General features: G+C 38.1%; 1 protein-coding gene across 3 annotated transcripts in view; it reads left to right on the top strand.

The window, feature by feature from the left end:
- KDM5A (lysine demethylase 5A) overlaps positions 1–22954 on the top strand; it is a 115962-nt gene that overhangs the window by 46068 nt on the left and 46940 nt on the right. For all 3 annotated transcript variants that reach the window (XM_079773952.1, XM_079773953.1, XM_079773951.1), the window contains 9 exons: positions 108–289; positions 2604–2766; positions 4094–4213; positions 5712–5906; positions 13841–14022; positions 14383–14507; positions 14954–15104; positions 16436–16550; positions 19211–19566. In XM_079773952.1, the coding sequence (XP_079630078.1) occupies positions 108–289; positions 2604–2766; positions 4094–4213; positions 5712–5906; positions 13841–14022; positions 14383–14507; positions 14954–15104; positions 16436–16550; positions 19211–19566 (1589 nt within the window). The remainder of the gene's footprint in view (positions 1–107; positions 290–2603; positions 2767–4093; positions 4214–5711; positions 5907–13840; positions 14023–14382; positions 14508–14953; positions 15105–16435; positions 16551–19210; positions 19567–22954) is intronic.

Raw genomic sequence — 22954 nt, 5'->3', positions numbered from 1 at the left:
CTTACTGTAAATATAAAAGGTTTACTTTCTTTTTTGAATACTCCCTTGAGATTTCTGTTGGCCACTGGCCATCTCTGATCTCTCATTTACATTTTTTTTCTTTATAGGAATATGCACTTTCTGGTTGGAACTTGAATAACATGCCTGTCCTTGAGCAGTCTGTTCTTGCACATATTAATGTAGACATCTCAGGTATGAAAGTACCATGGCTCTATGTGGGAATGTGTTTCTCTTCTTTTTGCTGGCACATTGAAGATCACTGGAGTTATTCCATCAATTACTTACACTGGTATGTATAATCTTTGTTAACAGCATTCATACTTAGTAACCTTTTGAAGTTTACTAATCTTAGATTATATTATTGTGGAGAGCTGAATTTAGAAGTATTTTTTATCAAAAAGTAGCATCATAGCCCTGTGGCTCAGTTTGTTGGGCATTCGTCCTATGCGTTAAAGGTTACCAGTTTGATATCTGGTCAGGGCACATGCCTGGGTTGTGGGCTTGATCCCTGGTAGGGGACATGCAGGAAGCATCCAATCGATGTGTCTCTCTCTGTCCCTCTCTTTCTAAAAGAAAAATCAATAAAAATACATTTTTTAAAAAGTAGGATAATATATTAGAGAAATATAGTGGTCTAAGAATACAGCATCTTAGACATCTTCCCTTTTAAAGTATATGCATGCCCAGGAGCTTAGAGTTGTAGACCAAATGATACTTGTTTGGTATATATGAAAATTACTTTGGCATATCTGTTGATATACAAGGGAGGATGGTCAAAGTTTATATACTTAAGATCTGATTAAACCTTCTGTATTTGAAAATTTCAAGTGGTTTTTTTCTTTTTATATGACATTTTCGCTAGAAATGCCCAAGTTACATATATATTCATTAAATTATTTTTTTGAATTTTTTGGTATCTTACCAACAACTTACTTAGTTCCTTGTCCAGTATTATCTTAACTAAATGATACTTTTCTCTTCATTTCCAAACTACTACTTAGATCACACTTGCAATGGAAAACTCTAGTTGTTTTCATGCTCTACTTTATCACTATTCTGTGTAATGTGATAGCTGCTAGCCACATGTGGCTGTTTAAATTAATTAAGATTAAGCAAAATAGCCATGGCTGTTGTTGCTAAGGGGTTAGAGCATTGGCCTACGCACCATTGGTCAAGGGCACTTGGGTTTTGGGTTTCCTCCCTACTCCCCGACTGGGGTGGGTTGAGGTGCATGTGGGAGGCAACTGGTTGATGTGTCTCCCACATTGATGTTTCTCTTTCCTTCCTCCTTCTCTTTCACTCTCTAAAAATGCAATGGAAAAAATATCTTTTGGTGAGAATTAACAAAAACAAACAAACAAGCAAAAAGATTAAGTAAAATAAAAAATTTCAGTGGGAAGGCTGGGGAGGGTTGGGGGGTGGGGGAGGTAAGAGATCAACCGAAGGACTTGTATGCATGCATATAAGCATAACCAGTGGACGCAAGACACTGGGAGGGGGGTGAGGGCATGTGCCGGGGGGTAGGGGAGCCTGGGGGAAGGTCAATTGGGAAAAAAAAGAGACATATGTACTACTATTTCTAATACTTTAAATAAAAAAAATAGTAAAATAAAAAATTTACTTCCTTAATTGCACTAACTACATTTCAGGTGCTTTATATAGTCACATGTGACTAGGAGCCCCTGTATTGGCCAGTACAGATATAGAATGTTTTCATCATTATAGTAAGTTCTATTAGCAATGGCACTATAAATTGTGTTGGGATTAAGAAATTGAGCTATTATATAAATAGCATGAGGGCTCTTAGGAAATTAAATTCATTTCCTAAGAGTACAGCTTGGTATTGTAAATGAACTCTAGTGCACTAAAGTCTAGTACATTAATGATGGCAAGTTTTTGGTCCTTAAGATTTATAGATAGAAGGTTTCAACAATTTCTAGCCTTGTCTTATTTCCTTGGATAGTAAAATTGAACTGAGTGAAATTATGTAAAGGTATTCTAGAAAGCATTGACTTTTACTTTCATCATTATGGGAATAATTAGAATGTTCAGTGGACCTGTGAATTGAGGTATGTCAGTATCCTTTGGAACAATGTGTACTTTTCACGTAGCATCTTTCCTGTTTGAAGACACTGTTTACTGATGCACCTTAAAGAGTTCATATGTGCCCTGACCCGTTTGGCTCAGTGGATAGAGGGTTGGCCTGCAGACTGAGAGGTTCCAGGTTCGATTCCGGTCAAGGGCACATACCTTGGTTGCGGGCATATCCCCAGTAGGAGGTGTGCAGGAGGCAGCTGATGGATGTTTCTCTGTCATCTATGTTTCTAACTCTCTATCCCTCTCCCTTCCTCTCTGTAAAAAATCAATAAAATATATATTTTTTAAAAAGTTCATATGTTTTGGAACCACTTTTTTAACAGTGATAAGTGTGTATCTATTATGAAAAATAGCACAGGTTTATGAGATGGTTGCCAGGATTCATGGCTTATAGTCTGTGGCCATAAACTAAAACAGTTAATTATAATTTAGTGGATTTGAATCAGAGACCCTGGCCTTATTGGCACCATGCTCTACCTGGCTAAACAGTTAATTTCTCTTGCTAGGGGGGAGCCAAAGACATGGTATGGTGTGCCATCTCATGCTGCAGAACAACTGGAGGAGGTGATGAGGGAGCTGGCTCCTGAGTTATTTGAATCTCAGCCTGATCTTCTACATCAGTTAGTCACCATCATGAACCCCAATGTATTAATGGAGCATGGTGTGCCTGTGAGTCTTTTTGTGTCTCCCTTTAGTATTTTAAATTTAAAGTTATTTTAGCTTTTGATTAGTAGAGTTGCAGTGCTTTGTTTTATAACTGGAAGTAAAAGATCATGTCATCCTCTGGCTAAATTAGAATTTGTACTCTGAAGGGAACAACATCTGTTAGATTGAAAAAAGGGTATTTTAAAGTATTAATTATGCTTTATGTATAGCTACCTATTAAAATAGCTTTCTGTTCTCAGTAAACAATTATATGCTGGTTTTAGCAAAAATCTTATAATCTTTATTATCCATATTTAATGAAAGTTTAAATATTTTAAGTGGTATTTCTAGTAACGAATGCTTATTCTTTTGGATATGGTATTTCATATAAAGATTTCACAGCTTTGTTTTCTACATGATACAATAAAGTAAACACATAATACCTTTTCTACTTTTCAACTTAGTTTTGAAAATTATTAAATTTAAGCTACTAGCACCTGATAAAGTATAAATTTGATAAATTTGTTATATACAAATATTCATCAAACCTTAATGAGACTAGATTAGTGGGAGTGTTACTTTGTCCTTATGAGTGAATTTATATTAGAATCTGGGACTTTTAAAAAGATAACATAGTATTGTAAAACGAAGTAAGATTTAGAAAAACTGATTTTGGGGATATCTCCATATTTATATGACCTAATCAATTAGTCCAGGTCCAAAAAATTATCCAAGAGTAGGAGGAGGTTCTATGCTTTACCTCTATTTACAACACAAGAATAAAAGGAATTAAGTGTTCTTAACCTTTTGCACTCGGATGTTGAGTGTGACTCGACACGGTTAGCATCGGTAGCAGCTCGTATGTCGAATTGTATTGAATGTATCAATAATTTGAAATATAAAAAAATCCAAATAAATAAGTTTGTATGAAGAGAAACTCCAGTTTTTTATTCTACTGCCGCGCTTTTTAAAATCTGGGGTATTTAAAAAATTAAATCCCGAGTAGAATAAAGGAATTGAGAAAAAAGCAAGCGAGTGCAAAGTGTTAAATGTAAAATTTTATCAAGTTACTGGAAAATAGTAGCTTAGTGAGAGTAACATTTTCTCTTTGAGAATTTCTTTTGGCTGCTAATTTTTGTCATGAATTATTATAATTTTGTTATCAGTGATTACTTTAAGAAGGTGAAATTCTGGCTGCTTCTTAAACCTGGTATTTTTTTCTAGTGTGTGTAGGTTAATTGTTTATTGTTTTCAATTTTAGAAAATGTTTCTGAAACTGACTGATCAAATCTGTCTCCCTTTTTTGTTGTTTTTATTTTGTTTTGTACCACTGTTTTGAATTTGCATTTAGGTGTACAGGACCAATCAGTGTGCTGGAGAGTTTGTTGTGACGTTTCCTCGTGCCTATCATTCTGGATTTAATCAGGGCTACAACTTTGCTGAAGCTGTGAACTTCTGTACTGCTGACTGGGTCTGTTCTATAGCAAGTAGCTGTTGTACGTCTACTAACATCCCTGGAAAATGCACCTGGTTGCCATATTTCCTTAGGTGGGGAGGGGAGGGTTCATGAATATTTCAGTAGAGACTGGAGTGGCTGTGCTAATTTAGGAAGTTCAGTTAGAGTTTCCATTATGGTTTTTATTTGGAAGATTTCATAGTTCTTATTTATTCATTATTTTCCCCATTCTGTTTTAATTTTAAATTGTCAGTTTATATTTTCTGAATTTCTCTTTTCTGAGAGAATATGGTTCCTTAAGTCTTTGCTTTCTCTGAGCACTTTGGGATTTTATAAAGATGACCAGATCTTCTTAAGAATTCTACTATATTTTCAAATATCTAGTTCTATGCTTTTATTTTTAAATATCCCTTTATTATTTTCTTCTGGTGGACAATTTGGTGTTTTTATTCTCCCTGCCATTTAATGTTTCTTTATTCCCTTTAAAAAAAATTACTTTAAAGAGTAACTGTATTGTTGAGATCTCTATGGGCTGAACTTCTTTGTAAATGATAATGCCAGTAATTGCTATTTTGTTTTTGTACAAGGTGTTATAAAAAATATTCAGTTATAGTTATGTCATGTTGGTTGGGGAAAGACTGCAAGTTTATAATACAGTCTTTTTGACTTTGATTTTCTTAGTGATGCTATTTTTCTATCACCTCAACATTTTAGAGGATATTCTTTAGTAATATTGGATCTTATACTTTCTGTGGATACCTTAATTTGTTAAATTTTATGATTAATCATTTTTGTTTCCTTGGCTAGTGAGTGAAATGATGTAATGAATAATCTTATTTGATCTAGTAATTTTAAACTTCTTTCTTATTAGGCTTAGGAAGCAGCAAGAGCAAGACCAAATTTAGGACTTTGTCTTGGGTTTGAGCTCTAAAAAATTCAGCTAACACTTATTGACTGTTTATGATTTACTTGCTCCTTGGTTAGGTATAGGGTGGGCAATGGAGATGATTCAGAGATTAGAGATGGTTTCTGCCTTGAATTTGCTTTTAAAAAAATGTTTTTATTGATTTTAGGGAGAGAGAGAGAGAGGAAGGAAGAGATAGAAACACCAGGAGAGAGAAATATCATTGATCGGCTGCCTCGTGTAAGCCCCTTACAAGAGATCGAACCGTGACCTCCTGGTTCATGTGTTGACGCTCAACCACTGAGCCACACCGGCTGGGCTAATTTGCTTACTTTTATTGTTATTTGACCTTGGGCAGCTTTTTAAATTTCACTGGACCAATGTATGTAAAGATGCTAAGATTTACTTAATAAAACCACACATGTGAAATTATATACGGGAAAGCTCTTGATACTCTTTAGAAGAAGGCTGTGATATAAATGTTCAAATGGACTTTGTTATTCTGTTGTCTTTATAATAAAAAAGAGGATCTGGAGGGTAAATAGTGGTTCTGTTCTGGAATATGCTATAAGCAAATAATTTAATTTGAGAATCTTGTCTTGTTTTCAGTTGCCCATTGGGCGTCAGTGTGTCAATCATTACCGACGGCTAAGGCGCCATTGTGTCTTTTCACATGAGGAACTCATTTTCAAAATGGCAGCAGATCCAGAATGCTTAGATGTGGGGTTGGCTGCAATGGTGTGCAAAGAATTGACTCTGATGACTGAAGAAGAGACACGATTAAGGGAGTCTGTTGTACAAATGGTGAGCACATATCCTGTACTTGATATTGTTAATGAAATAGAAAAAAATCGAACCTTATAAAAAAGTTTATTTTATCTTTCATCTCTTTAGAAGTTGAACACAAAAATCACTAGTTTGGAAAATGTTTCATCTTTTTATACTTGCCATTTTGGTTTCTTCAAGTTGATAAAGTTTAAGAATCTTTATGTCCTCATCTGTACATTTTTAAAAACAGAATCCTGTTAGATAGAATTTCTTAGGTATATATATATATATATGTTTTTATCTCCTACATAGCCATGGCCATTGTGGCTCAGTTGGTTGGAATGTTGTCCCATATACCAAAAGGTTGCAGGTTTGATTCCCAATCAGAGCACATACCTAGGTAGGCAGCCAACGGATGTTTCTCTCTCACATTGATGTTTCTTTCTCTCTCACCCCCTACCCCTAAAATAAATAAGCATATTCTTGGGTGAGGATTAAAAATAAAAAATTTAAAATCTACATGAAAAAATCTCCTACATATAGTATTATTTCTTTAAACAAGAAAGTTCAAATCATTCTTTTGTCTCTGAGCTTTGTAATTGAATGAAAGTTATATTTATGTGATTTCAGACTGTCAAGCACTAGAAATAGAATTTGTAAATTAATCTGTCACCCCTTCTCCCCTCCCCCACCCCCCACCGCTCCAAGTAATTTAATGAGTAGAAAGAACTGAATAACCAAGGGTTGGATTTTGAATGCTTAGAATAAACTAAACATTTATCACATTGAAATGGTAAATATATGGGAAAATATCTGTCTTCAGCCTCATCTTGATCCATTCTAAAAACTCCCTTCATAGCTAGTCTTACTGGATTTATGACATGCTCCCTTCTGCTCCTGCACAGCCAACTTTCCCTACTGATTCTGTTTCCATATTAATGTATATATGTATATATATATATTTTTTAGAGAAAGAGGAAGGGAAAAAGAGAGAGAGAAACATTGATGTGAGAGTGAAATATTGATCGGTTGCCTGCTGCACACCCCCCACTGGGGATCAAGCCCTTAAACTGGGCATGTGCCTTGCCAAGAATTGAACTGGCAGCCTTTTGGTGCACAGTCCATTGAGCCACACAGGCCAGGGCATGTTTGCATTTTTTAAATAGTTTGGTTGAGGTATAATTGATATGCAAAACACCTGTGTATAGTGTATAATTTGAAGTTTGACCATATCTATACTGGAGGCCCAATGCACGAAGATTTGTGCAAGAATGGGCCTGCCTTCCCCTGGCTGCTGGCACCACCTTCGCTCTAGCCTGGAGACGCCTTCCCGCCTTCCCATGCTGCCCAGAGGCCAGGAACGGTGCGGAATGCCTGTGTCGTTGCCATGGCGATGATGCAAGTATCCCACCCCGCCCCCGGCTGTTCAGTGCCTGTGTATGCAAATTAACCCACCATCTTTGTTGGATTAATTTGCATACTCACACCTGATTGGCTGGTGGATGTTGCGAAGGTACGGTCAATTTGCATCTTACTCTTTTATTAGTGTAGATACACACACACATACACACACATACATTCTCACTATACACACACACACACACACACACACACACCAATGAAACCTTTTCACAATCAATATAATGAACGTATCACCTTCAGAAGTGTCCTTATGTCCTTGTGATCCTTCCCTCTTGTCCCATCTCACACCCCTTCCAGGAAAATAGTAATCTACTTTCTTTAGTTTGCCTTTTTTTAAAAATATATATATTTTATTGATTTTTTACAGAGAGGAAGGGACAGGGATAGAGAGTTAGAAACATGGATGAGAGAGAAACATCGATTCAGGTGCTTCCTGCACACTCCCTACTGGGGATGTGCTTGCAACCAAGGTATATGCCCTTGACCAGAATCGAACCTGGGACCCTTCAGTCTGCAGGCCGACATTCTATACACTGAGCCAAACTGGTTAGGGCTAGTTTGCCTTTTTTGAAAGCATTTTATCTAAGTTGAATTATGTAATTTATACTTTTCTTTCACTTAGTATAACTACTTTGAGATTCGCCATGCTGTTACATGTATCACTAGTTTATACCTTTAAAAATTTTTTTTTTGTTTTCTTTTTTTGTTTTAAATAATTATTGTTGAAAGTATTATATATGTCCCCCTTCTTCCCCCATTGTAGTGTATACCTTTTTATTGCCAAGAGTATTACATTGAATGGACCACAGTTTGTTTCCAGTTTTTGCCTGTTATGAATTACACAACTTTGAACATTTCTGTACAGGTTTTTATATTGACATGCTTTCATTTCCTTGGGTAAATACTAGTGGTGGAAGGGCTGGGTCATATGGTATGTGTATGTTTAATTAAAAAAAACACATATATTTTTATATATTTCAGAGAGGAAGGGAGAGGGAGAGGGAGTTAGAAACATCAATGATGAGAGAGAATCTTTGATTGGCTGCCTCCTGCCCACCCCACACTGGGGATCGAGCCTGCAACCCAGTCAGGCATATGCCCTGACTGGGGATTGAACTGTGATCTCCTGGTTCATAGGTCGATGTTCAACCACTGAGCCACACCAGCTGGGCTATGTTTTAATTTTTTTGTAAAAACTGCCAAACTGTATTCCACAGTGGTTGTTTCACTTTACATTTCCACTAGCAGTGTATGAGATTTCTACTTATGCTACATTCTCACTAATACTTGGTATGGTTGGTCTTTTTAACTTTATTCTAGTTTGCTTATTAGTTGACTGTGTATCTTTGAGGGAAGATCATAAAAATGTCCATACTACCTGAAGCAATGGATTCAACGCAATTCCTATGAAGATACCAGTGGTGTTTTTCACAGAACTAGAATAAATATTTAAAAAATGTATATAAAACAAAAACAAAAAGCCCGAATAGCCACAGTAATCTTGAAAAATAACAAAGTTTGAAGAATCATGCTACCTGATATCAAACTATACTACGAGGCTATAGTAATCCTAGTTTTGGTAGGGTGACCTTTTGTAGTAGGTCTCTTGTGGGATCCTGTGGCACAGTCTCCTTGATCAGGTGAGTTGGGTGCTTCAAAAATGTCCATAGTGTGGGTTTTGTGAACCCTCCTGTTGTAATTGAGTCTTGATTGCTATTGGTGTGGGTTTGACCCTTAGGCTGGCTGAGTGTGAGGATCGACCTTAAGCACAGTATACGAGCTGCTGTGTATGTGCTGACCACACTAAGTGGAATTCGCCTCAGTAGGGTGTGGTGCCTGCCAAGATCTACCTTTGCAGCTTGTGAACCTAATTGGATCCTGCTCTGATGGTGTCTGAAGCTGTCCACTAGGTGTGTTGGTTCTGGGACCTCTTGGGAGTGTCTCTGGTGCAGGTCAGTGTCAGACGCTGCCTGTGCAACCTGGCCCTGGGCAACCTGTTTGGAGTTACAAAGTGATCCACAGTTTGTGGCTACCTCAGCTGAGCCTGGGTGTGTGTGAGAAAGACCAGGCTGCATTCCAAGGCTGGCTTCCACCGGCACTGCATCTGGGCAGGTCTGCAAAACACTCAGGGCATCCTGAGATTCGCCTCTGCCTGCCTCCACCTGCCAGTTACCTGTTAGGCTCAGTCACTGAAAGAGCCTCTGGCGGTACTTGAGTTTCATGAGGAAGTTTCTCAGTGAGTCACCAGGTAGGGGCTAGTGGTGTTCACCAGATTGATACAGGTTCAAATTCGGTTTCAGTGATGTATCTGAAGCCACTTAGCAAAAGTCCCAGGGTATACCAAGTCTAGCTGCCACCCATGGGGTGCCCGCAGAAGTTTGTGGTGGGGTGGAGTCTCAGGAAATAGTTAAGGTGAGGCCAGCAGAGTTTATCAGGCCCAACAAAACACGATTTGGCCGTGTGAAGTGAGGACTTTACTGGTTGGTCAGAGATGAGGGAAATATGGCCCTAGCTAGGAGTCTGAGCTGAGCAGGGTGTGGCCAGCAAGAGTCTCGAATGTGGGGTTAGAGCATCTTCCATGAGGGAGAGCGCAGGTTGGGCTTGGGAGAAGGTGGAGGGGTGGCCCATGCCTCAGAGCCACACCACTCAGTCTGTCCTGGATTCTGCCCAGACTTTGGCAGGGTGGGACCACCAGAAGTTGATAGTGTGGGGTTACCTGGAGCCTGGAAGGTGGGGCTAGAGGATCTTTCATGAGGGGGAGGCGCCAGTCAGGTTCACGGGAAAGTAGGGGGAAATGTCCCTGACCCCAAAACCTCACCACTCAGTCACTGATACCCTGAGTCTGCCAGACCTCTATACCCCAGCCCATGCAGCTGATTCTTCCGCAGGGCGTGAGCACCACCAGGTGGGGCAAGAGGGAGTCTAGAGGGTGGGGCTATTTCTTTCCCTCAGGTTGATGCTGTAAAGAGGGGAGTCAAGAAAGATGGTGTCTGAGATGTGAAAGAGTGACTCAGTACAGGGATCATGATGGTTGTCCCCTCTGCTCTCTCCCAAGATCCACAAACCTCAATTTCTCCTCACAGGACTCTAGTCCGAGTTCCACCCACCACCCTCCCTCTGCCTTAGCCCAGGGTGAGTGGCTGCGATAGAAATTTTGTGTGTTGGCCCTTTAAGAAGGTGCCTGTATCTCTAGCTGACTCCTTTATCTCACTGGTAGATAGAGTCCCTGCCAATTTTCACAGCCCGATGTTATGTGTGGGCTTCTGTGGGCTTCCTCCCAGCCCTGGTGCTTTGGGCTGGGGAGCCCAGCATGGGAATGAGACCCATGCTTCTCAGGGGGACACTTTTGTAACTGAGATATCCCTCTGGAGTCTCCACTGCTAGTTTTAAGAGTGGGGCCAGCCCTTTTCATGTCTCTGCCATTCCTACCATATCAGTGAGTCCTTTGTTATTCTTATAACAAAGGACTCACCGATACGGCTGCTTCGGTGAGTCCTTTGTTATAAGATTTCTGTTCATCTATTGTTCAGTTGGGTACTCAGGTTGATTATTCTATAAGTTAGTTGTAATTCCAGTTTGGTCCTGGGAGGGGGTGAGCTTCCACCTACCCACTGTCATCTTGGATCTTTCTATTTCTTCTTGTATGAGTTTTGACAGCTTATGTCTTTCAAGGAATTGGTCTCCTTCATCTAGGTTATAAAATTTAAAGGCATAGGGTTTATAATATTCCTTTATTATCCTTTTGTCCATGATCTGTAGTGATGTCTCCTTTTTCATTTTTGTTCTTAGTAATTTATGTTCTTTTTTTTCTTAGTTGGCCTGGCTAGAAGCTTATCAATTTTATTGAATTTTTTCGAGAACCAGCTTTTAGTCTCATTGAATGCATAAAAAATGGAACAATAAATTGACATTTCTGTATTCCCCTTCCTCTCTCTTAAGCAATCAACCAATCAATTTTTTTTAGTGTACTATTGTTTTATATATATAAAGACCTGGATTGTGCCTGCCAGTGAATAAATGATCAGTGGAATATGCAAGTAGACCGAACGGCAGAACAACCGAACAACCAATCAAAGCGTAATATGCTAATGATATGCTAAGGCTGCTCAGCCGCTTGCTATGACATGCACTGACCACCAGGGGGAAGATGCTCCAACCAGTAGGTTAGCTTGCTGCTGGCGTCTGGCCAATTGGGACTGAGCGAGATAGGCCAGACACACCCTGGAGCCCTCCCAGGGTTCCATCCCAGCCCGATCATGCACCAGTGGGGTCCCTCAGTCTTGCCTGTGTCCCCTCGCAATCTGGGACCCCTCGGGGGATGTCAGCTGGTTTCAGATGGATCCTGTAGGCCACACCCCTTGGGAGGGTGCCAGACCCAGGTCTTATGGCTGGTGAGCGCTGCTGCAGCAGTGCGAGCCTCTCCGAATCAGGACTGATTAGGCGTGAGCCTGTGGCAGGTACAGTGGGGCTGGGATGAGCGGGAGCAGCAGGTAGGAGCTGTAGGCAGCATTGGACTGCAGGTTTCAGCCCAACTGCAGGCCACCCAGAGGGACCCCACCCGTGTATGAATTCATGCACTGGGCCTCTATAGTCTATAATAAAAGTGTAATATGCAAATCGACCCAACGGCCAAACAGCGGAATGACAGTCCGGATGACCTTTTGGACGACCTTCTGGACGAAGCTGGGGCTTGGCTGGGGCTGCGGGTGGCCGAGGCAGCCAGGGCTGTGAAGGCCTACTCTTGCACAAATTTTCTACATCAGGCCTCTAGTTAGTTTTATAAGTGCCTTGCATAAGTAAGTAGAAATTGTAAAGCAGGAGTGGGGACATCCAGCCCACAGACCACGTAAGGCACGAGAAATCATTTGGTCTGGCCCTGCCAATGCTTCAGGGTGAGTTAATTAAATGTTTGACCACATATAGCAGGCTGATTTTTAGTTGATAATTTTGCATTGCCCTCGAATGGAGTTATAAATATCCAAATGGCCCTTCACAGAAAATAGGTTCTTCATCCCTGCCATAAAGGGAGCCATTATATATATTAAATGGAAGTCTTTGTAAAATGCCACTTCAAGTGTTTTTATTTTCTTAAACTGCATACTGATTAACTTTCTTTTCTTTATTATTATTGCTATTTATATTAGAGAAGGAGAGAGAGAGAGAAACACCTCCAATCGATTGGTTGCCTCCTGTACACTACTTACTACTTGACTGGGAATCGAACCCACAATCTTCTGGTGCATGGGACACACTGTAGCCAACTGAGTCACACCGGCCAGGGCAGTTAACCCTTTGCACTCGCTTGCTTTTTTCTCGATTCCTTTATTCTACTCAGGATTTAATTTTTTAAATACCCCAGATTTTACAAAGCGCGGCAGTAGAATAAAAAACTGGAGTTTCTTTTCATACAAACTATTTATTTGGATTTTTTTATATTTCAAATTATTGATACATTCAAAGAGTAATTTTAATCTCGATGCTAACCGTGTCGAGTCACACTCGACATCCGAGTGCAAAATTAACTTTCTTTTTGCTACCTTTCTGAAGTAGATTATATTTTGATTTGCATAGTTCAAGTAATTTTATACTTCTTTATCCTTGCATATGTTTGTACATGTCAGCATTATTTTCAGATCGTACATTATATATCTGGTTCAAAGGTGTGTTGTCCATGGGAACAGTAATTTTTTCTTATTTTAAAGAGAACATAAACATATGGCTTTATCAGTTACACAGTAAACTTTGTTATCACAATTCTGGTCAAGAAATAGAACGTTGTCAGCCACTCAAAAGTATCTCCCAATTACAACTTCCCTGACTGTTTTGACCTTTGTAGTAATAACTTCCTTGCATTTTAAAAATAGTTGTATCACAGAGACAGTAAAGCATCAAACAGACTGTCAAATTACAGGGGGAAGGTTAGGGAGAGATAGGGGAGATAAGAGATCAATCAAAGGACTTGTATGCATGCATATAAGCATAACCAATGGACGCAAAACTCTGGGGGGTGAGGGCATATATGGGAGTGGGGGGGGGCAATGGCAAGATATGTACACATATAATACCTTAATAAAAAAAATTGGAAAGAAAAAAAAAATAAAAATAGTTGTATCAGTCAGTCAAATGTGCATTCTTAGATACCAAGATTAAGTCTTGCTCACTTTAAAAAAATTACTAATGATTATTTTTAGAAAGTATTTTGATGAAGTGTCATTGTACCTCCCACATTTATATCTTAAGTCAGAGATTTACCCATAGAAAAAAATTTAGGCACTGGCTGGTTGGCTCAGTTGGTTAGAGCATTGTCCCAAGAATATACCAAGGTTATGGGTTCGATCCCCAGTCAGGGCACATGAGAATCAACCAATGAATGAATGCATAAAAATGTGTAATGGCAAGTTGATGTTTCTCTCTCTCTCACCACCTCTCTTTCTTTCCCCTCTCTCTCAAATCAAAAGATAAAAATTAAATTAAAAAATTAAAAAGTAAGTTCTTTGATGCTTGAAAGACTAGGAAGACTTGATCTAATGACATTAATTGTATTTCAGGGTGTCCTGATGTCAGAAGAAGAAGTGTTTGAGCTTGTTCCTGATGATGAGCGACAGTGTTCAGCATGCAGAACCACATGTTTCCTCTCTGCTCTCACGTGCTCCTGTAATCCTGAGCGGCTTGTGTGTCTGTACCATCCAACTGATCTGTGCCCCTGCCCCATGCAGAAGAAATGTCTTAGGTATCCAGAAGTTTCTTGTTAAACTTCCATTACCCTCTTTTAAAACCAAGGATTAATGTTGCTCTTTGTAATTCCTTCCCCTGTGTCTGGGCTGGTAATTTCTTATCTATCTACCTTCCTGCTTTGAGAACAGTTCTTTAAAGTTGGCCCTAAACTTGGGCAACTAAAATTAGTTTCTTTATCAGTTGATTTCACATGTTTTTTATCTGTGGTTTCTTTGATTTTCTCTTTATGTGTACCAAGACCCCATTCCTCTGGCCATTGTACTTAAGCTGATTGTACTTAAAATTGAATTTACTTTCAAGTTGTTGGTTTTTGAAGTTTTTATTTCCATGTTGTTTTGTTTTGTTTTGTTTTTAGATATCGCTACCCATTAGAGGACCTCCCTTCTCTGCTATATGGTGTGAAAGTCAGGGCACAGTCCTATGACACTTGGGTCAGTCGAGTTACTGAAGCATTATCTGCCAACTTCAACCACAAGAAAGGTTACACTGAAATTGTCATTTTGAAAGAGGCCTTTTTTAATGTGTTTTTCCATTAAGCAAAAATTCTAGGCTTTGTATGATATTTGAGATTAATGGGTTGGTTGATTATAGTCTTAATTTTCTATTTGAGAATCTTTAAGTGAAAAATTTGATGTAAAATGGGATAGATAACTAACTTGCAGTAGATATACTAAGTATGTTTTGAGGAGCCATTGTTACTAGTAGGCTAACATTAAAGGCTTATTGAGAAAGAAAACTTGGCTTACCTGAGAGACATTGTAAGAATTAGGAATACGCTTTTATTGCATTAGTGAGGTTTTCTCACAGCTGCAGTAGGTTTTTGCTAATAGGTTGATGATTCACTTAAGAGAGGTTACTTAAGATTTATAAATGACTTTTTATGTCTACATGGTCATAATATATGGCTTTTTTATTTATTTTTACAGATTTGATTGAATTACGAGTAATGCTGGAAGATGCTGAGGATAGGAAATACCCAGAGAATGATCTCTTTAGAAAACTCAGGGATGCTGTAAAAGAGGCTGAGACCTGTGCTTCTGTGGCTCAACTGCTTCTGAGCAAAAAGCAGAAACACAGGTAAGACTAAGAAGAGTTGAATTCTTTAATGGTTTCCTTTTTTTTTTTTTCAGAGTAAAAGTCAAAATTTCATCTTGCTTTTGAGGTCCTTCATCAGCTTTGACCTCTTCTGTCCATGTCCCTCTCTCCTGCAGTCATGCGCTAATCTTATCTCCTACTACTTCCTTTCTTGCTTGCTTCATTTTGCAACCCTCTTCTATTTAGTACCGTTCATACACACCAGAAGTGTTCCTACTTAGTGCCTTCACACCTCTCTTCACTCTGCTTTAAGTGCTCTTCCCCTGATATCCAGATGTCTGGTCTCCATACTTCTTTCAAGTCTTTTTCAGATGTCACATTCTCGTAGAGGCCTTTACTGACACCCCTTTATAAAATTGCAGCCTTCTGCTTTATTTTTCTCCTAGCCCTGTCACCTCCTGATACACTAATTTACTTATTTATTGTTTTATCACCTTTCTTTCCCAACCCACTAGAATGTATGTTTTTTCATTGCTATATTTTTTTTATTGCTATACTTCTTGTGCTTAGAACAATGCCTGACACATAGTAGCTGTGCAATAAATATTTGTAAGTAAATATATAATACAATAGGCTGAAGGCAGATGGCAGCAAAGGGTAACCTTGTGGGATTCAGTGGAAGCTTGTTATTAAGGAGCACAAAAGAATTTGCCCTTGATTTAATGTAATTCATATGTGTTACATTTTCTGTAGTATTTCATACTTATTCTAACACATTCCTTGTGTCTGAATGGCTTTCTCTATAGCAATTTACATTGGGTTTTAAATTATTGTGCCCCTTTTATCTACTATTTTATCAGAAAACCTTTCTTAGAGACATTGATCAGCAAATCTTCACCTGTCATTGGGTCACTGACCCCCTTAGAAAATCTGGTGAAAGCTTAGGAGCCCCTCCCCCCCCCCCTTTTTTTTAAAGAAAAATATACACACAAACAGAATTGTGAATGAGCTTCAGAGGGTTTATTGTTTCCTAAGCCAGGTAAATTGCCCTTGTTCCTCATCTTAAGCTTCTTGAGATAGAGCATTCCATTTTATCAGTGAACTTAATATTTTACTGTGAAGAATTTATTGAATGTTTAAAATATTTAGTAGTTGTAAGATTGGAGGAACTAGAACTTGGAGAGTTGAATCTTTGAGCCATTAACTATAGAGCTAAAAAACCTAATTTGGAAGTGATCATCACCATTGCAAGTGGAATCGTCAAACATAGTATTTTGGGATTGCTTGGGTGAGAATTATAAAGAGATTAGAGGCCCTTTTGATATCAGAATAACTGAATTTTTCTTACTTATGTCTATATTATTTTACATCAGGCAGAGCACTGATTGTGGGAGGACTCGGACCAAACTGACAGTGGAAGAATTGAAGGCCTTTGTCCAACAACTTTTTAGCCTTCCATGTGTCATCAGCCAAGCTCGACAAGTAAAGGTGAAGTATTACATTCTTTAATTGGGTAAATTCCTTTGTAGTATGGGCTACAATTTTGAGTAAACAGAATAGTGTGTCTAGACTAGCTTTTTGTTCTCTTTCTTTTCTTACATAAGTGCTGCTATTTAAGTTTTTTTAGTGGGTAGTAAGGATCTCTTGGTTTCATTCTTAGCCTGTAATTCCCACTTTTAAATTCTGGAATTAACGCTAGTTTAGAATTTTATTTCTGTATTAAATTTAGGTCAGAAGCCCCATTTAACTTAGATGTAATTGAAATGTAAGAAATTAGTTAAAATAACCTCAATATATCAGTGAATTATTAGTTCATGAGTTTTAAAAAAATGCAGAGCTCTGACATTATCAGGGCTCTGATGGTTTAATGACAATGTGAAGTCAAATATATTAAGTAGTATATTTCAAATATATCACTCTGCACAGTTAGTAATCTTTTGATAGTTTGTGGTGTTTCTTTGTGATTTGGCTGTGGGTGGGATAGTTGTTATCAAGGTTAACAACTTTGAAATCTCATATCAATAGTGTTTTTGTCTTATTCTAGTTTGTACAAGCATTTTGATAATTAAACATACTTTCTTTCCTGAGAGATTTTCTTTTGATTTAAAACAAAATGTTTTTATTGATTATTTTTTTTAGAGAGATAGAAAGGGGGAGGGAGAGAGAGATAGAAACATCAGTGAGAGAGAAAAATCACTTTGATTGGCTGCTTCCTGCGCATCCCACTGCTGGGCATTAAGCCTGCAACCTGGGCATGTGCCTTGACCAGGAATCGAAACGGTGACCTTTTGGTGCTTGGCCCAAAGCTCATTCACTGAGCCACACTGGGTGGGCCCTGAGAGATTTTCTTCTTTAAACATCTGTGACACTGTATTCTTTGGTTTTCTTAGCTCATTCATAATTCCTTTTCTTTAGTTTTCTTTGCTGATTGTCTTCTCCTTGGTTTGATTTCTGGTTGTGGAGTATATAAGGAGTCTCAGTTCTTTTTTAAATTTTCACCCGAAGTTATTTTTTCCATTGATATTCAGAGAGAATGGAAGGAGAGAGTGGATCTGATGTGTCTCATGTTAGAGACACATCGCTTGGTTGACTCCTGCATGTGCCCTGACGGGGGCCAGCGATCAAGCCAGCAACCCGGACGTGTGCCTCGATTGGGAATCAAACTCTGACCTCCTGGTTCATGGGTTGACACTCAACCACTGAGTCATACTGGCTGGGCAGCTTAGCCCTTCTTTTATTCTTGGTCTTGATCTCTTCTTATTTGTCCAGTCACATTGACATTAAATATCACCTATATTCAGTTGAGTTCCAAATATCCATCTCTGCCATTCTTCTTTTCCACAGACTTGACTATCCAGTTGCATATTCTCTGCTTCCCTTTGGAAGACTAAAAGGCATCTAAAAGTGTTTTAATGAATCAAAATTTTTGATTCCTTCATTTTCCTCCTACCCCACAGCCAATCTCTAAACAAGTGCTACTATTATCTCCAAAATGAATCCCAAAGTAAATCATTTGTCATCAATTCCATTGCTTAAACTGCTCTAAACCACTGGAATCTGTCCATTAAATTATGACAACAGCCTCTTACCTGATCTCCTTTCTGTTCTTGTCCTGACAGTTTATTTTTCATTTAGTAGCCAGAGTGACCATGTAAGATATAAATCAAATCATATCAGCCCTAGATGGTTTGGCTCAGTGGATAGAGTGTCTGCCTGCAGACTGAAGGGTCCCAGGTTTGATTCTGGTCAAGGGCACATGCTCGGGTTGCGGGCTCGATTAGCAGTAGGGGTTGTGCAGGAGACAGCCGATCAATGATTCTCATCATTGATGTTTCTATCTCTCTCTCTCCCTATCCCTTTCTCTCTGAAATTAATAAAACTATATTAAAAATTATATTAAAAATCAAATCATATCACTTCCCCATGGTTAAAATCCTCTAGTGATTCTCCAAAGTCATTGAAATCCAAACTCATAATCTACAAGGCACTATGTAATCTGACCTCTGCTTATTCAACTACATTTATTCTTCATCTACTTTGCTCCCTATCATCCACTTTTGAGCACCAGGCTCATTTCTGTTTAAAAGCTATTGCAATTATTATTTGCCCTGCCTGAACTACTCTTTCCCAGCTCTTCATAAGGTTCCCATATCTACGTTTTCATTTTTGTTTTGGTTCATCTGTCTTTCAGACGACCCTTGCAAAGTAATATGCTGCCCTTCTGTTCATTCTCTATTGTGTTGCACTATTTTATTTTGATAGCATTTTAAAAAACTTGACATTTTATTTATGTATTCAGTGACTGGTCACTTACATTGAAATGTATGTTTTTGGAAGACAAGGACTTTTTATGTTTTGTTTAATGCTGTATTTGTGTAGTACCTGCATTTAAGTCAGAAGTCATTACATATGTTTTAATTAATCATATGTTAAAAGTATGACTATGTAAGTAATTATAGAGAAGCATATTTATGCCCTTAACTATCATATCTATTTGGTACTATCATGGTGAGATTATTAGGTGGTCTAGAATTGATAATTTTGCCTATCAAAACTATGTATTTTATTGCCTATCAGAGATGTTTATTACATACAGATTTCTTATCTTTTAAAATTATTTTTAATTTTTATTCTTTTGGCCTTTTCAGAATCTGCTGGATGATGTGGAAGAGTTTCATGAACGTGCTCAAGAGGCCATGATGGATGAAACCCCAGATTCTTCTAAACTCCAGATGTTGATAGACATGGGCTCTAGTCTCTATGTGGAGCTACCTGAATTAGCCCGACTAAAGCAAGAGCTACAGCAGGCTCGGTGGTTGGATGAAGTAAGACTGACTCTATCAGATCCACAACAAGTCACTTTGGATGTCATGAAGAAATTGATAGACTCTGGGGTGGGGTTGGCTCCCCACCATGCTGTGGAGAAAGCAATGGCTGAACTACAGGAGCTCCTTACAGTCTCTGAGCGATGGGAAGAAAAGGCTAAGGTCTGCCTCCAGGCAAGGTGAACACATATTGGTGACTGTTGCCTCTAATAACTAAGCCAGATAGTAGAATGGGAGGAGGAGCATAAGGGTCTATTTATTTCAATAAATATTTTGTGTCTTCCCTGACCAATCACTAAGTTATCAAATGAGTCTACATATAGACAGTTTGTAATATTGTGTGCATACTATATGCAGAGTACTTTGTTAGGTACTTTAAGTGATACAAAATAGTATTTTGTTTAGAGCCTTCCATTACTGATTTTATAGTTAGGAGCTAAGAACTATAAAGCTCATTGCAGTATGTTATTAAATGAGGGGTACAGAAAAGTGCTATAGGAATTCAAAAGAGGAGAGATCATTGTTAGCTTGGATGGTCAAAAGAGAATTTTGAGAGAAATGTAAGAATTTAGAGCCTTGAAAAATGAGTAGGATTGAAGTGGAAGAGGAGGCAAGAGAAATGTCATAAGCTAAGTTTAAGGTGTGAGACAAACGTTAAATGGGCTTTTTTGGAGTGGAGGATTTATGTAGGAAAATAGTGGGAGATAAGAATCAGACATAAGAACGTTAAGCAGTTGCATTAGTGTTGGCACCCCATTGGATTTGTGAGATTTAAGTAAAGCATATTTGACTATATATTAATTAATTTGACTGTAATGTTCTTTGTGATGTGAAAGTCTTTTTTTCAGCAGCTAAGATTTATATTTATATTTATATAATTTCTACTGTGAATATGAGAAAACTGGGATGCTTAAAAGAGAGATCACATAGTTATTAAATAACACAGCTCAAATTTAAAGCCTTTTCCACTTCATTCTGAAGTCTCCATGTACTTACTGCTGTGCCTGCCACTTATTTTGAATGGATTTGTTAGGAAAGCCTTTGATTTAATTAACATAGTTCTGCTCTGCCATAAAAGGCTCCATATATATTGGATATTTTGCTCTCCAGATGCTATGGAGAATACAAACTATATTTATTTATAGCTTTTCCTATCTAAAATATTCCTGTGCCTTCAGGTTCATGACACTTCAGGAAGTGAAAGCATATTAAATGGAAAAAGCTAAATGACTTTGGAGTGCAAAATTAGATTTTGGTATATCTGATGCAATTGATCATAGTCAAGTGAATGAAATTTGTTTATAATAATCTTTAAAAACTTTATTTTTTCTCATTTTTCTACATTTAATTAGTCACCAAGTTTTGGTGATATTTGCCTCTAAAATGTCTTTTATATCTTCCTATTTAAGGTTCCTGCTCTAAACAGAACCACCATTCTAGTGGGGAGAGACAGTTGAATAGTGAAGGAATGAATGAATTTCAGATATATAGTGTCATAAAATTGGTAAAGAAGTAGGGGGTGATGGGGTTGGGGGAATGGTGGGAACTAGAACTTCCCTTTTTAAACTCCTGTCAAAGTTACTTTTCTGAAATACATTCTTACTATTCTTTATTTCTCTTAGTACTGGTTAACTACTGACCATTTTTTTCTTTTTTAATTTATTGATTTTGAGAGAGGGGAAAGGAGAGAGAAACATCGATTTGTTGTTCCACTTATTTATGCATTCATTATTTGATTCTTGTATGTGCCCTGATTGAGGATCGAACTCCTAACCTTGGCGTATTGGGATGATGCTCTAATCAACTGAGCTATCCAGCCAGGGCCTGATCATTTTTTTTAAATAATCGTTCTTCTCTCTCTGCCTCTTAAGTAATGACTTTCCTCAATATTCTGGCCTAGACTGCTTCTTTTCTCACTTTGTACACCTCTCTGGAAATTTCTGCTAACTTCTTGGTTCCGTTTACCATCTTTATACTGATTAATTCCAAATGCTTATCTATAGATTTTTTTCATAGATACCATTTGTCTATAATTCCATTGTATGTTCCTCAAATTCCCATATCCAGAAATAATTCCTTCCCATAAGTTCTTCCTTTGTTCTCTGAATTATGCCATCTTTCATTCATTTGAACAAGTCAGTACTTTGGAAATTAAGTTTGATCCCTGCGTTCTATTTTCTTATTAAACTCAGTTAACTACCAAGTCATGCTGATTTTAATTCCTCAGTTTCTCACTTTCATTCTTTTTCGTTGGGCTGTTATAGCTGATCTGGATTGTAGCTACAGGTCCTGTCTATGAGCTCACCCCTCTCTAATCCATTCTCTACACTGCAACTAGTATTTTCCTAAAATACAGATGACTATTTGACGCCTTTGCTTCATTAAAGCCTTGTTTCCCATTCCCCTTGGGATGAAGTTCAGATTCCTTAACCTGATTTATAAGGCCAGCTATAATCTAGCCCCTTGCTTTAATATCTTGCCTCATACCTTGCCATTCTTCCACTTGTATTCTAACATAGTGATTGCCCCTGCCTCCCACCATTGCTTCCTCAAACATGCCATGTTCTTTCTCATCTATGGACCTTTGCACCTTTTATTCTCCTATGGAACAGCCTTCCTCTCTGCTCATCCCCTGTGGTGTACCTTCACCTTCCCCACCCTCCCTCTGCCCTGGCTTTTCTGACTAACTCCTATTCTAAAAGGATAAGAAAACTTAGAGGCCACTTCTGGGAATCCTTCCTTCACCTACCAAGTCAATTAGGCCCTCCCATATATCTTGATAGCGTCTTTATTTTCCTCTATCATTGCACTTATAGTGCATCTAACTCAGTAATTCCCTCCTCCACAAAATTAAAATTTTCATAAGGCAAGGACGCTGTCACCCTTGTGCATTAATAATCTCCTGGACCTAGCACAGTGCCTAGTGAAATTCATGGCTCTTAAGACTCTTAATCTGTTTACATCTTTCTTTCCTGCCATATCCCTTGGTTTTATTCTTGCTCCCCCAGTCTTCACACCATCTCTGATCTTAAACTAAACTACCAACTCATTTTTTAACTGTTTCTCTTCGTCTTTGTTCATTATATTTCTGTGTGTTTTTTTTTCCCCTTTAACCTTTTACTTGACAATGTCACAATTCCTTAAGGCTTAACTCAAAGCCCTTCTCAACTCCCTCCCCTATAGTAATTTGTTCTTAGCTCCCAGTACATGCTTATCTTATATTCCGATTAGTTGAGGATAAAGGTTTGTTTTGTTCATCTTTATGTAACTAGGTATTATGAATGTAGTTGAATTTAATGTACATGGTCAACAATGGAGTTCTAGACTATTGTTTCCACATTGCTATTTAATATGCATCTCTGACAATTTCAGATATTGTGGAGAACTCAAGTAGAGGCAGTTTAGTGTAAGGAACATGGGATTTGAGACATCAGTATTTCAGGTGTACCATTTACTACATGACTTTGGGGGAAATAAATGATCTTTAAGTTAAAGTTATCTGTAAAATGGAAATAAAGATAATAGCTGTTTTGCCCCCCTTATAGGATTGTGGTAAGAATTAAATTA

Source organism: Cnephaeus nilssonii (assembly GCF_951640355.1).
Source record: "Cnephaeus nilssonii genome assembly, chromosome: 6".
Classification (NCBI taxonomy): domain Eukaryota; kingdom Metazoa; phylum Chordata; class Mammalia; order Chiroptera; family Vespertilionidae; genus Cnephaeus; species Cnephaeus nilssonii.
Note: the sequence above shows the minus strand (reverse complement) of the source record. Positions and strands in the feature narration are given on the sequence as shown.